The sequence below is a fragment of the Bombina bombina genome, chromosome 4 (genome assembly GCF_027579735.1).
Source record: "Bombina bombina isolate aBomBom1 chromosome 4, aBomBom1.pri, whole genome shotgun sequence".
Lineage (NCBI taxonomy): Eukaryota > Metazoa > Chordata > Amphibia > Anura > Bombinatoridae > Bombina > Bombina bombina.
In genome coordinates this window covers 747,542,830-747,560,671 of record NC_069502.1, presented here as the reverse complement: position 1 = coordinate 747,560,671, position 17,842 = coordinate 747,542,830, and the positions used below count along the sequence as shown (strand labels likewise).

The 17,842-nt window shown below is 42.4% G+C and overlaps 1 protein-coding gene across 2 annotated transcripts in view; it reads left to right on the top strand.

The window, feature by feature from the left end:
- The window catches only part of AHCTF1 (AT-hook containing transcription factor 1), a 178,983-nt gene that overhangs the window by 35,983 nt on the left and 125,158 nt on the right, over positions 1–17,842 (top strand). For both annotated transcript variants that reach the window (XM_053711010.1, XM_053711009.1), the window contains exons 20-23: positions 3,843–3,989; positions 16,535–16,722; positions 17,477–17,621; positions 17,700–17,831. In XM_053711010.1, the coding sequence (XP_053566985.1) occupies positions 3,843–3,989; positions 16,535–16,722; positions 17,477–17,621; positions 17,700–17,831 (612 nt within the window). The remainder of the gene's footprint in view (positions 1–3,842; positions 3,990–16,534; positions 16,723–17,476; positions 17,622–17,699; positions 17,832–17,842) is intronic.

Here is a 17,842-nt window from a genome sequence, read left to right as displayed (position 1 = left end):
GTAGTGATGAAGGGGTTAACGGTTATGTGAGGCTAATTTATTGTTGGCAAATGAACCTGTTAAAATGTGGATGGTGTTTCTCACTTTGTGTCATTTATGTATGGGGTTGGTCAGTCTGACAGGGTTTTTTTTATATATTCATTATGTGCTAGGTGCTATAACGGCTGTTATGGGTCTCTGTTATAACGCTTCAGCGTTTTTAGAAGGCATCCTTGATTTTACGTTCCCTCCCAGGGGCAGACAAGTAATTGCTGAATGTAGAGACAGAGCATATTGTAAGTCTCTTTGTATAGAGACGCAGGAGTAAACGCGCCATTAATTTAGTTGCGCACTGTGTGGCTCCACCTCCTTGAAATCGCAGCGGCGCTATTGTTGTTGAATCGAACAGAGTGGCGCCATTGTTGATTGCTCCTGTACCGCTCTTGTGACTTAGGCTCCTTCTCAGACTGAGAACAGAGCAGAGGTCTTCCGTTAAGTGTTGTTGCTGCTATGTTTTTTTCATGTTAGCATGGAAAGTACTAAGCATCGGATATGTCTTACAGAATTGATTAAAGTCCTACTGAATTTAAAGTGATAGCGGTGTAGTTTTAGAACAGAAGTCAGTTCCTGTACAAGAATTCTGTTCATTCCTGTTCGTGGTTCCCGAAAAAGAGGGAATTTTTCGTCCTATGATAAATCTACAGTGTCTCAACGAGTTTTCTCAGGGTTCTGTCCATCAAATGGGAACCAGTGGTTTCATTCTTCCTTGGTCCAAGAGGGTCGGTTCATGGTGACCATAGACCTGGAGGACACTCTGTTTGTGGCTCTTCCCTTTGGCCTTGCCACGGCTCCCAGAGGGGGCTATCTTGGCAGTGATCAGGTTTCTGGGTATTTCTGTAGTACCATTCCTGGGCGACACAATGGTTCAGGCGTCATCTTTTCGACAAGCATAATCTCCTCATACAGAGATCTTGTCTGTTCTTCATTCCCACTGATGGGAAGTGAATCTGAAAATGGGTTCCCTTGTTACAGCTACAGGGATAGTTTTCTTAGGGTCCATATTAGTTTCCTATCTCTGTCAATATTTTTGTCAGAGGTCAGAAAAATCAAGGATTCTTTCCTTTGTGTCTTTCTGCACTCTACTGTTTGGCCCTTCAGTGGCTCAATGTATGGAAAGCAGCCAATGTAGCCTCGTGGGTTAGCTTTGTGTCTTTGCAACTCAAAGGTTGTTGGTTCGAATCCAACAATTTACTGATGGTTGCTTCTTTGGACATCATCCCTTACTCGATCCCATCTGAGAGTTTGGCGTTATGCATGCTCAAATGGTGGAACGGGGATCATGTCATTCTGTCTCGGAGGCTAGATCTAGATCTGTCAACATGATATTCTTTTATGTGGTAGTTTTCGCAGGAGAATCTGTCTCGGGACACATGCTTCAGGAGACCTTCCTGAGTCATGATGACCACGGACAGCAGCCTGTTAGGTTGGTGACTATGGATTTGGGAGGAGTCTGCTATTCCACAACCATCTTGGAGTTGGTTTACGTCAACCACCTGGGAGGAACCTGGAGTTCCTTAGCCATGATTGGCGTGCATTGTTCGGTGGGTGGACTCTCACATTTGTTGTCTATCCACTCTTTGCATTACAGGAGTGGATGCAGGGAGCGGACTTCTTGAGAGGCAGTTCATTCCGGGGAGTGGATGCTACTCCTGGAGGTGTTCTCCAGGTTAGCCCTCAAATGAGGGGTGCTGGAGTTGGAGGTGGCAGTGCGCCAGATTTTCTCGTTATTTTTAAGGGTTTACAGATCAGCAGACTGCTATGTTAAAATCCCTGATGGTTCTTGGGTTTTCAGTCTGACATCCCTGTTCCTCAGTTGGCTCTCCTTCCATGAGTCTTTGTTCGTATCACATAGTAGTGGGCTTCGGTATTTTTAATAGTTCCTGCATAGTCTCGCAGGACCTGGATACTGACCTTGCGGGGATGTATCTCTTCCACCTTGAGGGTTATTCCTGAGGAGGCACCTTCTAATTCAGGGCCTATTCTTTTGTTTCTCTGATTTTGAGAGCATGATTCAGGCTTGTAAGCCTGTTACTAGAAGGATTTGCCATTAGTTATGGCATATATCTCTTTATTGGTGTGAATCCAAGGGCTACTCTTGGAGTAGAATCAGAATTCCTAGGATTTTGTCTTTCTCCAGGAAGGTCTGGAGAAGGGTTTATTAGTCGGTACCCTAAAGGGTCAGATTTCTGCATTCTTTAACGTCTGGCGGACGTGCCAGATGTGCTATGCTTTTGTCAGTCCTTGAACAGAATCAGGCCTGTGTTTGTCTGTTGCTCTTTCTTGGAGCTTTAACTTTGTTCTTAAAGTTTTACAGCAGGCTCCGTTTGAGCCATTGCTTTCCATAGATATTAATTTATCATCTTGGAAGGTTTTGTTTCTTATTGCTATCTTTTTTGCTCGGACAGTTTCAGAATTCTCAGCCTTGCAGTGTGATTCGATTCGTCTTCTCTTTCTTGTCGATAAGGCGGTTCTTTGTTCTAAGTTGGGTTTCCTTCCTATAGTGGTTCCGGACATATATGTTAATAAGGAAATTGTGATTCCTTCTCTATGTCCTCATCCTTCTTCTCATAAAGAACGTTGTTGCTCAACTTGGATGTTAAGTTTTAATTACAGGCGACTAAGGAATGTCGCCTGTCTTCTGCCCTGTTTGTTTCTCTTGGAAACGTAAAAATCATAAAGATACTGCTACTTCTTTTTCTTTCTGGTTGAGAAGTTTTATTCGGTTAGCTTATGAGACTTCTGGCTAGCAGTCTCCTTAGAGGATTACAGCTTATTCTACTAGGGCTGTCTCTTCTTCTTGGGCTTTTAAAAATAAAGCTTTTGTGGAACAGATTTGCAAGACTGCAACTTGGTCTTCTCTGCATACTTTTTCCAAATTTTTGATACTTTTGCCTCGGCTGAAGCTTCTTTTGGGAGAAAGGTTCTTCAAGCAGTGGTGCCTTCTATATAGGTTAAAGGGATACTAACCCCAAATTTTTTCTTTTCATGATTCAGATAGAGCATGCAATTTTACGCAACTTTCTAATTTACTCCTATTCATTTTTCTTTGTTCTCATGTTATCTTGATTTGAAAAAGCAGTAATGTAAGCTTAGGAGCCGGCCCATTTTAAGTTCAGCACCTGGGTAGCACTTGCTAATTGGTTTGCTACATTAAGCCACAAATCAGCAAGTTCTACCCAGGAGCTGAACAAAAAATGGGCTGGCTCTAAAGCTTACAGTACTGCTTTTTCAAATCAAGATAGCATGAGATCAAAGAAAAATTGATAATAATTAGTAAATTAGAAAGTTGCTTAAAATCTCATGTTCTCGCTGAATCATGAAAGGAAAAAAAATGGGTTTAGTATCCCTTTCACTGTCTTGTCCCTCCCTAATCATGTGTCCTCTAGCTTGGGTATTGGTTCCCAACAGTAATTGATGATGCCGTGGACTCACCATATCCTAGGAAAGAAAACAAAATTTATGCTTACCTGATAAAATTATTTATTTCCGGATATGGTGAGTCCACAGCCCCGTCCTTTATATGACCGTTCTTTTTAACTAAAACCTCAGGCACCTCTTCCCCTTGTGTTACTCCTTTTTTCTCCATTTACCTTTGGTCAAATGACTGGGCGTTGTGGGAAGGGAAGTGATACTCGACAGTTTTGACTGTGGTGCTCTTTGCCTCCTGCTGACCAGGAGTGATATTCCTAACAGTAATTGATGATGCCGTGGAAATAAATAAATTTATCAGGTAAGCATAAATTTTGTTTTATTAATTGTTTTAATACACTTATCTTTTTATAATCCTTAACTTTTCCCACCAGACCATCTATTTTTTGTTGGATATCATGTATTCCTTCCCAGATAAACCAGACTCCTCTATTGAATCCTTTCCCACAGCCTTTTCTGTTCCTTTTGGCTTAGTAAAACTTATTCAAGGATTTTGGCTTTTGGATCATAATGATTATCAGGTAGGTTCATAAGCATTCAGAAATATTATTTAGTGTCAGATATTACAGTCCATGAGCCAACATGTGGGATTAAATTCCAGTCCGCTAGAGAGGAAGCATAAAAAAACACACCTATCACAAAACCTTTTTAATCCCTAACACTGAAAAAAGGAACAAGATACAGAAGCATCCCTCTAGTACACAAATCTAATGGTTGAAATATCCATAACCGACATGATGGTTATTAAGAGATAAAAAAAAAAAAAAAAAGTCTTACACCCCTTAATACACATACAGTACATTGTGATAAAAATCCAAATTAAATAATTCAATCTAAAATCAAAGAAAAAATCAAAGGTACCATACTATTAAAAAAAAAAAAACTGGGTAAGCAAAAAAATTGGCTACTATCCCCATTGACATATGAACATAGAGTTTTTTACTGTTCAACATGCCGTTTATTAAGAAAATACTGGGTATTCTCATGTCAAAAACTTTAATAGTATCTCAATCTACCGCAATTAAAAAGAGGAGCAACAAACTCCTGATGCATGTTATGCATGATAATTTATGAAAGGCTATATACACAGGCTTTATGTCAGAGCTAGTGAGGTTCTGTCCCATGTAGCAATATTGCAAAACCAGTTCGACATGTTTTATAAAAGTTTCAGTAGCTGTTGTATGCTACATAAACTAGTAACAGATATCTCCTTTTAAAGTATATGGAGATGGTTTGTTACCATCAGTCAGTTTTACCCAGTCTACAACATCAATGCAATTGGAAGCAAGGCCTCTGTTTTGTATGATTACAGCATTGCCTAGTATTTTAAAGAGACAATATTTCCTCATGCTTTTGGGTTAAAACAATGTGTTGCCTTTGCACTATCTAATCAGACCAAAAAGCTAATTATGTAGCCTAGGTTTTTTGCTGTTTGAAATTATTGGTTACAGACTTTACTTTTTAGCCTCTTAAGGGAGTGTTGAACAAGCACAATATTGACATAAAAACAAGATGCCTCATGTCCCTTTTTAAACTGATGGTAAATCCTTTGTTTGTAGCTTTCGCTGCTCTGAGCTGCTAAGGCAGCCCACAGCAGAACGCTATTTGGCTGAGAGGTGACGTTTTCACCTCTTAGCCAAAAGCCGTGCATGAAATCAAGCTTGGCGCCGCAATAACTCGGCTGCCTACATTCTTCTGTTTTATGTTGTCACTCGAAATGTGTTAAAAGGAATTTAACAAAGTTGATAAAATTCCATAATTTTTCCTTTTTTTCATCCCAGTTAAAGGGACACTGAAACCAAATTTTTTTTCTTTCATTATTCAGATAGAGCATGCGATTTTAAGCAACTTTCCTATTATTATTTTTTCTTCATTCTCTTGCTATCTTTATTTGAAAAGCAAGAATGTAAGTTAAGAAGCCGGCCCATTTTCTTCATAAACGGAAAGAGTCCACAGCTGCATTCATTACTTTTGGGAATTCAGAACCGAGCCACCAGGAGGAGGCAGACACACCCCAGCCAAAGGCTTAAACACCTCTCCCATTTCCCCCATACCCCAGTCATTGTTTGCCTTTCGTCCCAGGAGGTTGGCAGAGAAGTGTCAGAAGTTTTGATAGTCTCTTATGGAGGGTAGTACTCTTTGTAATGGGACTGGAGTTTTAAGTAGTCCTGTCAGCCTCTCAGTGAGAGCATGGATGAATGTTAGAGTCCGGAGATGCAGGAAGAGTCTTCCTGCGAAACCATCCCAACTCAGATAAACAGCTCCACAAACATTCAGCATTGACGAGTTTCGCTGCCTGCTTTTCTTTTTTATGACACGATGAGTCCACGGATCATCTTAATTACTAATGGGATATTCACCTCCTGGTCAGCAGGAGGCGGCAAAGAGCACCACAGCAAAGCTGTTAAATAGCTCCTCCCCTCCCACTCCAGTCATTCTCTTTGCCTACGTTAATGATAGGAAGTGGTAAAGTGAGGTGTTTAAAAATAATAAACTCTTGATAGAAGAATATTTTCTAAGTGGTGCAAGATTGTGCTGCTTTGTCCTAGGGTGTAGCCATAGTTCATATCAGTCTCTTCAGTAGAGCAGTGGTGGCTTTAGAGTAATGGGAACTTGTGGGGCATAATTCTCACTGCGCCTCCCATATTTAATGCTGCCCTAATTTCCTATAGTCTGAGGGATATGTCTCAGTCTTTGGTTTCATTACAGGTCGATGTGAGGAAGAGGACCTCTCAAACCTGTGAACTGCCTTACTGTCAGGCAGTAATATGAGGTAAGTGCTACTTTTATTTTTCTGGGGCAGGAGACAACTTAGAAGAAAGTTTAGCACATTGGATCTACCTTACACATATAAAGGGCTCTAGACAATGGGGCACTTTATTGCTTATTATAAACTCTCCTAGACTGGAGAGGACTGCAGACATATTTATTAGCAGGCACTGGGGCTGGTTAGAGCACTTCACTTATGGCTACAGTGGTTTTTTTCTCGGAGGAGTTAACATGAATAAATTTCCCCGGGAGAAAGCATTTACTTTTCTCTACGCCAACGATGAGCGGATCTCACTGTCTGCGTGCCACTTCTATGTGCTTCAGTCTGGGGGACATATCGAGTAGGATTTGACTAGGCCTGTCTAGGAGCGCATGTTCCGTGCTAGACATGCGTTCCTAGGACCGGACTGTAACTACAGCGGATCATCTGCTGCGTAGAGGGAAGTCATTCATCTTTTGGCCAGTGAGGTAGGCGCCTCAACAGTGTAGCTGACTGTGGAGATATCTGTAATATATTTTTTGTGTTTTGGCTAGTTTACACAGACCGCAGTAAAAAAACATTACTGTTTGAATTTAAAGAGACAGTAAAGTTTTTTTTGAGATTTTTTTTAGTAAATTTCAAGATCTTTATTTGATTTTTTGCTAAGTGTGAACTAGTATGGATCAAGGGACTTTGCAAAATGTTCCATGCTCTTTGTGTTTTAATGCCATTGTGGAACCGCCAATACCTTTCTGTCCTTCATGTATTGAGAGGACATTAAGTTATAATAAAAAAATTAAAAAAAAAAATTCTGAGCTAACTTCTTCTAAAGCGGATGTTGTCCAGGAATCTAATGATGTACAATATATGCCGCAGCTCTCGCCTCAAGTGTCCCAAGTTTTACCACCCTCACAAGCGGTGTCCTGCACCTCCTCTCTAGCTCCCGCTGGAGTTACTTTAAGGGACATCGCATCTCTCATGTCTTCTACAATTTCTGATACGCTTTCCCTGCAACATTGGGACATCGCAAGAGGAAGATCAGACACTCCATAAGCGAGGTTTCTGATGCAATCGTTGCAGTTTTCGGAGATCTCCTCTCAGAAGCCTGAGGAGGATGCCGTGGTAGCATCTGAAGGTGAAATTTCAGTTTCTGAAAGTGTAATTCCTCTTGCTGATACTAAGGTTGTATTTTTTAGATTTAAGCTAGAGCACCTCCGGCTATTACTTAAGGAGGTTTTAGCTACTTTAGACGACAGCGACTCCACGGTAGTGGTTGTTCCTAAGAAGTCCAGTAAGCTGAACAAATATTTCGAGGTTCCTTCCTCAACAGACGTGTTTCCGGTCCCTGACCAAGCTTCTGAGATTATTACTAAGGAGTGGGAGAAACCGGGTATTCCTTTTTCTCCATATCCTATTTTTAAAAAGATGTTTCCCGTAGACTATTCTATCAGGGAGGCTTGGCAAACAGTGCCCAAGGTGGAAGGGGCTATTTCCACCCTAGCTAAGAGAACTACTATTCCTATAGAGGATAGTTGTGCCTTCAAAGATCCTATGGACAAGAAGTTAGAGGGTCTACTCAAGAAGATGTATGTGCGCCAGGGCCTGCAATGGCAGCCAGCTGTGTGCATTGCTGCTGTCACTAGTGCAGCGGCATATTGGTTTGATTCGCTTTCTGATGTTATCAAGACAGAGACTTCTTTGGATTAAATCCAAGATAGGATAAAAGCTCTTAAATTGGTTAATTCCTTTATTATGAATGCCTCCCTTCAAGTTATCAAACTGGGAGCCAAGATTTTTGGGTTTTCTATTCTGGCCAACAGAGCCTTATGGTTGAAGCCTTGGTCTGCGGATGTGTCTTCTAAGTCTAAGTTTCTAGCTATTCCTTGCAAGGGGAAGACCTTGTTTGGACCTGGGCTAATGGAAATTATCTCTGATATCACGGGAGGTAAGGGTCACCTTCTCCCTCAGGATAAGAGAAAGAAGCAGAAAGGACGACGGAGTAATTTTCGTTCCTTTCGAAATGTTAAGGGAAATTCTTCCTCCTCTAAGCAGGAACAATCTAAACCTGCATCGAGACCCAACCAGTCTTGGAATAAGTGTAAACAATCCAAGGAGCCGGCTATTGAATCCAAGACGGCATGAAGGGCATGCCCCCGATCCGGGACCAGATCTGGTAGGGGGCAGACTTTCCTTCTTCGCTCAGGCTTGGGTTCGGGATGTTCAGGATCCCTGGGCAATAGAAATAGTGTCCCAGGGATACAAACTAGAGTTCAAAAGTTTTCCTCCCAGAGGCAGGTTTCTACTTGCAGACCAGACAAAGAGGGAGTTTTCTTACACTGCGTAAGAGACCTCTCTGCCCTGGAAGTGATTGTTCCTGTTCCAATACAGGAACAAGGTCAGGGTTTTTATTCCAATCTGGTCTTAAGGTTCCCTCTTTTTTGGGAACCACAAACAATTTTAGACCTCAAGAGTCTAAACAAATTTCTCAGGGTTGCTTCCTTCAAGATGGAAACTATTCTTTCCTTGATCCAGGAGGGTCAATTTATGACAACAGTGGATTTAAAGGACGCATACCTACATGTTCCTATTCACAGGGATCATCACAAGTTCCTAAGGTTTACCTTCCTGGACAAACATTTCCAGTTCCTTTCGGTCTGGCCACAGCTCCCAGAGTTTTCACAAAGGTTCTGGGATCGCTGTTGGCGGTGCTTCGGTCACGGGGTATTGCAGTGGCGCCCTATCTGGAAGACAACCTAGTCCAGGCGCCATCCTTTCAACAAGCAAGATCCCACACCGACATGGTGTTATCTTTTCTGCGATCTCACGGGTGGAAGATAAATTTGAGAAAGAGTTCCTTGGTTCCAAATACAAGGGTAACTTTTTTAGGAACCATAATAGATTCCCTGTCTATGACGTTTTTTCTGACAGAAGTCAGGAAATCAAAGATTATCGATACTTGCCTAGTCCTTCAGTCCACTCCTCGGCCATCAGTGGCTCAGTGCATAGAAGTACTCGGGCTGATGGTGGCAGCAATGGACATCGTCCTGTTTGCTCGGTTCCACCTCAGACCTCTGCAGTTAAGCATGCTCAGGCAATGGAACGAAGATTGTGGAGACTTGTCTCCTCGAAATACTTCTGGAGCAGGAGACAAGGGATTCTCTGCAATGGTGGTTGTCTCTGAATCACCTCCCCCAGGGAACCTGCTTTCGCAGACCATTGTGACAACAGACGCCAGCCTTCTAGGGTGGGGAGCAGTCTGGGGCTCCCTAAAAGCTCAGGTAGTTTGGACTCAGTCAGTCTGTTCTTCCTATAAACATTCTGAAGCTGAGAGCGATCTTCAATGTTCTTCTTATAACTTCAGTGGCTTACATCAATCATCAGAGAGGAACGAGGAGTTCCTTAGCGATGACCGAGGTAGCAAAAATAATCCAGTAGGCGGAAGTCCACTCTTGCTGTCTGTCAGCGATCCACATCCCAGGGCTGGACAACTGGGAGGTGAATTTCCTAAGCAGGCAGACTTTTCATCCGGGGGAGTGGTACTCCATCCGGAAGTGTTTTCAAACCTGATTCTCAGGTGGGGTCAGCCGGAATTGGATCTCATGGCATCCCGACAGAATGCCAAGCTCTCGAAATACGGGTCGAGGTCCAGGGACCCCCAGGCGGAGCTGATATATGCTCTGGCGGTTCCTTAGACCTTCAGTCTAGCATACCTATTTCCTCCGTTTGCTCTTCTTCCTCGAGTTATTTCTCAAATCAAACAGTAGAGGGCATCGGTGATCCTCATTGCACCGGCTTGTCCTCGCAGGATTTGGTATGCAGATCTGGTGGAGATGGCATTTCTGCCACCTTGGAGACTTCCGTTGAGGTAGGACCTTCTAATTCAGGGGCCCTTTCTTCACCCAAATCTAGTTTCTCTGAAGCTGACTGCTTGGAGATTGAACGCTTAATTTTATCCAAGCAGGGGTTTTCTGACTCGGTCATAGAGACCATGATTCAGGCTCGTAAGCCTGTAACTAGAAAGATTTACCATAAGATTTGGCGTAAATATCTCTATTGGTGCAAATCCAAGGGCTACTCATGGAGTAGAGTTAGGGTTCCTAGAATTTTGTCTTTTCTCCAAGAGGGTTTGGAGAAGGGATTATCGACAAGTTCAAACCAGTTACTCCTCCATCGAGTCTGAGCCCATGCATTCCTTAGATATTAAGTTATCTTGTAAAGTTTTATTTCTTGTTGCTATTTCTTCTGCTCGGAGAGTGTCTGAGCTCTCGACATTACAGTATGAGTCTCCTTATCTTATTTTCCATTCAGATAAGGTAGTTTTACGTACTAAATTAGGATTCTTTCCTAAGGTTGTTTCTGATCGGAACATTAATCCTAATCCTTTTTCTCAGAAAGAACGTTTTGGAAGTGGTCCGTTCTTTAAAGTTATACTTGCAGGCGACTAAGGACTTTCGTCAGTCGTCTTCTTTGTTTGTGATATTCTCAGGAAAACGTAAGGGACAGAAAGCTACAGCAACTTCTCTTTCTTTTTGGCTGAAGCGTATCAAACGTTTTGCTTATGAGACTGCTGGACAGCAGCCTCCTGAGAGAGTTACGGCTCATTCCACGAGGGCTGTTGTTTCCTCATGGGCATTCAAAAATGAAGCTTCTGTGGAACAGATTTGCAAGGCTGCAACTTGGTCTTCTCTTCACACTTTTTCAAAATTCTACAAATTTGACACTTTTGCCTCGGCTGAGGCTGCTTTTGGGAGAAAGGTTCTTAAAGCAGTGTTGCCTTCCGTTTAGGTTACCTTTCTTGTCTCTCCCGTATCTGTGTACTCTAGCTTGGGTATTGAATCCCATTAGTAATTAAGATCCGTGGACTCATCGTGTCATAAACAAGAAAAGAAAATTTATGCTTACTTGATAAATGTATTTTTTTTTTGACACGATGAGTCCACTGCCTGCCCTGTTCTTGTAAGACAGGTTGTTGGTTATAGTAAACTTTAGACACTTTGGTTTTTCCTTTCTTTCCTTAACTTTGGTCGAATGACTGGAGTGGGAGGGAAGGGAGGAGCTATTTAACAGCTTTGCTGTGGTGCGCTTTGCCGCCTCCTGCTGACTAGGAGGTGAATATCCCATTAGTAATTAAGATGATCCGTGGACTCATCGTGTCAAAAAAGAAATACATTTATCAGGTAAGCATAAATTTTCTTTTTTACTCTCAAGTCCATGGCAGAAGAGACGCTACTATCTGTCGCACTTAAAGGGCCGTGTTCCTGTTCCACAGTGTAGATTCCGGTAAGATTGTTTCATTTACTACTCCTCATGGATGTATTGTAATTACAACAGTTTATCCGAGAGGTTACAACCTCATGGGAATAACTTAAATACAGGGTATCAGTGAGGCTCCTTTTGTATCTTGGAATCAAGGGTTAATATCTCCTGAGGGGGGGTTAATGAACAGGGCTGGTGTTAATCATGTTTATGTGATTCTGTCTTCTACTGTGTAGTAATACTTGGGCTCATGGCTTTTTGGAACATAAAGGCCTATTGCAAGTGACACAGCCTTTGTGGTTGGGCGCGCTTTTTCATGGACTGCACGGTACACCTTGTGACCGGGCGTGGTCGGGTTTTGGCTCTCCATTTCCGCATTCCTGACTGTGTGGCAACGGAGAAATTTTGTTTTGCTGCTGTCTGGTTCACAGGAGGTGGTGAGTGCCCCAGGCATTGGGGGTGTAAGGGGCCATTTATATATTTCTTAGTCCATTCTTTATCAATATCCCTGTCATGGAGGATTCTGATTTTTTTTTTGGAGACGGATGTCTCTGATTCTACTTCTTGCGAAGACTATGAATTGGCCCGGTTGATTTATGTCCATCAGTTATGTTCCGGATGCCGTTTTTAGAGTGCTCCATTCCTCAAGATCGGGGAACCAGGGGCCCGCTGAGCCATCCGCCTCTGGGGATTCTGCTTCCCGCGAGGCACGTTCCCTACAACTAACTCTTACTATGCATGCAGGTAACCCAAACGCGGCTTATTCTTCTCTGGAGGGTGGCTTGTTTCCTCCGGAGGTTACGACACGGTTCCGTATGGCAATATCTTTGGCTCTGGTGCATTTAAATCTTCCAGGAGTGTGTTTTAGATATTGTCCATGTTCCGTTAACCAGGGCTCGTCAGGCATGGGATCGCCTGGTCCAGTTCAGCCCTCTGGGGGAGTGACTGTCCTTGAGGCTTCAGGGTGTCAACCTTTGGGGCCAGCATCTTCGTTTGCCCCGGCCGGAGGTAAGTTTTGCCTTTTGTTATAGACTGGCGCACCTTCGTGTTCTACTGAGGCACGTTTTGGCGTTATTGGAGGATCCTACTCTTAATGGGGTGATGGATCCTCAGTCTTCCGATGCGAATGGCATGCTTGATTATACATAAGGGGATGAAGTAATCTTCTTATAGTCTTCTTTCTTGAGCATCTTTCCAGTTCTGGGCTTGGAAGAGTCGGATTCCTGTTGGGGCTGGTCTTGGGGGAGTGTCCGTTTTTTTCTTCCTGGGCGATAACCTACTGGTTGCCTCATATTTTATCTTAATCCAGTTAGGATGATTTTTATTTGGTTTAAAGCTCATGTTTGTTACAATATTTCCTTTTGGATATTTTCTTCTCTGGAATCGATATTCGCGATTTTGTGATCGCACTGTTACTTCTATGAAAGTTTGTTCATGAGGATGTGTTGTAGTCCTCTGTCTGCTATTTATCTCTCCCTCTTAGGGGGTGACTTTGTGTAAGCCTTGTCAGTATGGACTCTTGGTTTCAGGCTGGTCCTGACTGGGTACAAATCCTTCTGTTTTTAAGGCCTATTTCAGACATGTGACGCCTGCTATGCCTGGCTGGTCTGGATAGGGTGCCGAGGATTTGATGATCCGTGGTTTGTTTAGGGCATTGGAGGATTGTTTTCGGTCTTCATATCCTTTCAATCTAGTTGGCCGGGACTCTGTTGAGATCCACTATGTCATACTCTGTTGGTTCCGACTGTTTCCTTCCTGTTGTGGGTTAGGAGTTGAAGGATTTAGGTCCTTCGTGCAGCCAGTTCCTGGTGGTCTTGCCTTTTTAAGGTTCTTGGGATTGTCCTTTTAGGACTTATTCCTTCTTGTGGTCTCTTCCGAGTCGAGATTGTTTGGACTTTGTCCATTTTTTTTTTCTTGGCAGAAGTTGAGGGCAGTGCAGCTCTTTTCTGTTTTTGGGAGTTTGTCATTCCATATTAGGGACGATAGACTGTTGTCTCCTCCTTTTCTAGCTTTCACTTAGGGGATGTTCTTCCAGGATTCAGGATGTTCGGCATTCTTCTTCCTTGGTGATCCTCTGGAAGGATAATCTGAGACGATTATGGAGACTAGTGGTTTTTATACTCTTTCTTCGGGTGATCTCTGCTCTCATAATTATTTTCCTTAGTCTTGGACTGTGCGTATGTGGTCCTTGGTGCCTTTGGGATCTAGAGTAGTTTATATGATTATAGCCTAGCACCTTGTTGGTGGGGAGTTGGTCTCCTGCTAGGGGTCGTTCTATTCCCTTTGGGCTGGGAATTTGAGTGAGACATGTGCCTGTCTTCTCCGGGTTAGCCCGGATATCTTCCCCTGTGAGGTCTGATTCTTCAGATGGGGTATCTGGTGATCCTTGGAGGTGTTTCAAGACTGCTCTGGGTCCAGGTTCGTGGGTTCTTATATCTGATCCTTATGAATTTATGATCCTGTGGTCTGGTTCAGGACGACCCAGGACTTTATGGGGGCTGATTGTCCTTAGAATGGAGTGTGCTCCCTTTTGTAGGGAGTTTTTTCCTGTTATATACAACAGTGGTGATCTGGATGATCTTCATTCGGTCTCGACTGATTAGCAATACAGCTCCTTACGTCCTTGTTCGCATGGGTGCCGTTTCTTATCTGTGTTCTCCCTCTTTGGGGGGGATAGATTGCCTTCTTCAGCAGGAGGATCACCTCTCTTTGGAGGTTCGTGGTCCTGCCTTGGGTGCAGGAGGAGCGGAGCCTAGTCGGGTTCCACTGCCTGTGGCATAGTGGATATTCCTTCTGCCTGGGATTTGAGAGACTAGGGTTCTTCCTGCCTCATTCCCGTTAACGCTTGAGTTAGTGTGGCAGTTTTCATACTCTGAAGGTCGTGTGTTCTGGCCTCGCTCAAAGTGTGGGGTGGTTTTTGTTTCCCCTGTCTTTTAGACATGCCTGTCGCTTGGGCTAGTCCGGGGTTTGGAGCAGGATCTGAGATCTGTTGCTCTGACAATTTCGTCCTCGGATCATTGAGGTTGGGTGAGCCGTCCTTGGAGGGCTCTGCTTCTTATCCACGTTTATGATTTTGTGGGAAGGTCTGGAGGTGTTCGCTGGTTAGCTGGATGCCTAGCAAGTTATAGGTTAGGATTTGAACTTAACCTCATCTGCCTCCACTTGCCTGTATATATTAAAATTTCTAGATCATCTTCGGATGACAGCAGCGTGCAGTGTTCTGACTCTTCAGGTGTTGCCATCAGGGCTTTCCCTATCTGAGTTCCTGCACAAGATTTATGGTTTTTAATATTTGAATATCTTGAGCTAACTTTACGGTTTCTGGGGTATCGCCTTCAGTTACCTTTTTAGGGTGTGGATGCCCTTTGTTTAGGGGAAGATTCTTTTCTTTTCATACTCTGGGATTTGAACCCGTGGATTTTGAGCAAACTACGGCATTATCTCGCTTGTTCTACGTGTCCGGTTGGGTCTTGGTTGGCTTGGCCCTCGGGGTGCTCTCGCCTGATGTTCTTTGGGGCTCGTTTGGGCTCTATTTATGGGTTTTGCCGTGCTCTATTTATGGGTTTCATAGCATCTTTCATGGATGTTTTTACCGTAGTGTTCTCCTTTTCGGCGAATACGGCTGTTTGATCCCTTTCTTTAGTAAGGGGTTTGTTGTTTGGAGGCTGTTGGCTCAGTTGAGTCTAGTTCCTGCGGTCTCTAGCAAGGCTTCTGGTCTATCTGTGGATCTGTGTCCTTGGGCTTTTCCCTTTTTTCAATTTTTTTCTCAGCTTGGGACGAAGCCGGGGTTTCTGGTGTAAGGTTTTAAACCTGGTGCCCTCAGAATGGGCTGCCTTTTGTAACCTCCCGTTTTAGCATTCAGTGTCCTCTATATCTTGGGTATTTTCCTAAAAGTAATGACTGCAGCTATGGACTCTTTTTCTGTTTATGAAGAAAAACATAAATTTATGCTTACCTGATCATTTCCTTTTCTTCAGACGGAGAGAGTCCACAGCTCCCCGCCCGTAATTTTTCTGACGGGCGCCTGTTATTTTTGTTCTTCTGGCACCTTTTTTCACCCTATGCTTCTTCTACTATTCCTTGTTCCTCAGCAGAATGACTGGGGGAAGTGGGAGAGGTGTTTAAGCTTTTGGCTGGGGTGTCTTTGCCTCCTCCTGGTGGCCAGGTTCTGAATTCCCAAAAGTAATAAATGCAGCTGTGGACTCTTTCCGCCTGAAGAAAAGGAAATTATCAGGTAAGCATAATTTGTTTTTTGGTTCACAACCTGGGTTGTCCTTGCTGATTGGACAGCACCAATAAACAAGTGCTGTCCATAGTTCTGAACCAAAAATTGGCTGGCTCCTTAGCTTAGATGCCGCCTTCTTCAAATAAAGAAACTCAAGAGAACAAAGAAAAATTGATAATAGGAGTAAATTAGTTGCTTAAAATAGCATGCTCTGTCTGAATCACGAAAGAAGAAATTTGGGTTCAGTGTCCCTTTAAACGTTTATGAAAACATGATCCCCTGTATTTTGTTATATATTAAGCCATTTTTTATTCTTAAAGGGACAGTCAAGTCCAAAAAAACCATTCATGTTTCAAATAGGGCATGTAATGTTAAACAACTTTCCAATTTACTTTTATCACCAATTTTGCTTTGTTCTCTTGGTATTCTTAGTTGAAAGCTAAACCTAGGAGGTTCATATGCTAATTTTTTAGACCTTGAAGGCTGCCTCTAATCTAAATGCATTTTGATAGATTTTTCAACACTAGAGGGCATTGGTTCACGTTTCATATAGATAACATTGAGCTCATGCATGTGAATTTACCATGGAGACAGCTCTGATTGGCTAAAATGCAAGTCTGTCAGAAGAACTGAAATAAGGGGCAGTCTGCTGAGGCTTTAGATACAAGGTAATTACAGAGGTAAAATGTGTATAATTTATAACTGTGTTGGTTATGCAAAACTGGGGAATTGGTAATTAAAGGATTATCTATCTTTTAAATCAACAAACATTCTGGTGTTGACTGTCCCTTTAAGTAAGCAATCTAAAACCAATATTTTATTTCAATATCCATTAGAATTCAGTGGATTGTATCCTTCATCCAGCAGCAAGTCGGGAGATGGCATGGCAACATAACCAAGTTATTGAAACTTTAATGTGCCAAGGTGATCACAGACAAGCTCTGAGGTACATACAGGTGATGAAACCTCCATTGTCCACCAGCAAAGAGGTCAAGCTTCATATAACTGTGCTGCTTGCTAACAGGTAAATCTATTTACAACCCATAACTGAGGAAGTACTGTTTATGCTTTATAATTTAAATTGCTAGGATTTACCAGTGGAACAAATAAAGGGGACTTTCGGTCATTAAGTATAAAATACTTAATGCTGAAATTTTCTTTTATTTGTCTGAAGCATTCGCCGTTCTGAGCTCCTCTGGCAGCCCACGGCAGAACGCTATTTTTCAGTGAGGTGACATTTCCACCTCTTAGCCAATAGCTGTGAAGGCCAGCTGGCATTATGCTGGATAGCTAGAACGCTATTGGCTAAAATCACCTCACTGATAAAATGGCTTTCTGCTGTAGGCTGCCTGAGGTGCTCAGTGCGGCAAACGCTACAAACTAATTATTTTCCCAGTACTATATGGAATATAAGAAATAAGGAATTTACATTTGTGGCTCCTTCTTCTTCCAAATTTTTATCTATTTTTGAAGAAATTGGGTACATTTTTATTGTCTTTAAATTCTCTGCAGCCTCTATCCAGTCCCTGTAATTTTTGTTATTATTTTGACCCCAGTTACTAAAGCTTTCTAAACTATCTCCGTAGAATAGATAGGCTGTTAGTAGCTTAAAGCAATTCCTGGGTAGAATTATTGTGTGAAGCAGGAACATGGGTGCTCATTTTTAATTCACACCAAAAAAATAGATATTTAATGTACTGGTTAATGAGTTACTATATTTGTATTGTTTTTGTTTTTTTAAATGATTTATGTAAAATAATGGAATTAATTTTTTACAGATATGTAGTGGAGGCCTGGAAGCTGCAGAGACTTCATATCAATCGAGTGAATGTAGAGGAACTTTTGAAGCACATGTATGAAACATGCCAAGAAATGGGGCTTATGGAAGACTTACTAAAGTTTACATTCACAAATATGGAACAAGTAAGGAAAACATCAAGATTATTCATTTTTTAATCGCCTATATGAAGCAATCCTAACTGATCATAATTTATTTCTTAGGAATACTTGCATAGATTTTTGCAGACTAGTGGAGGTGTTCAAAATCAGGAATTGCTATTGGTCCATCATTTACAGCGAGCAAATTACATCCCAGCATTGCAACTAAATCAATCACTGAAAGCTAATCACATGGTAAGTAAATG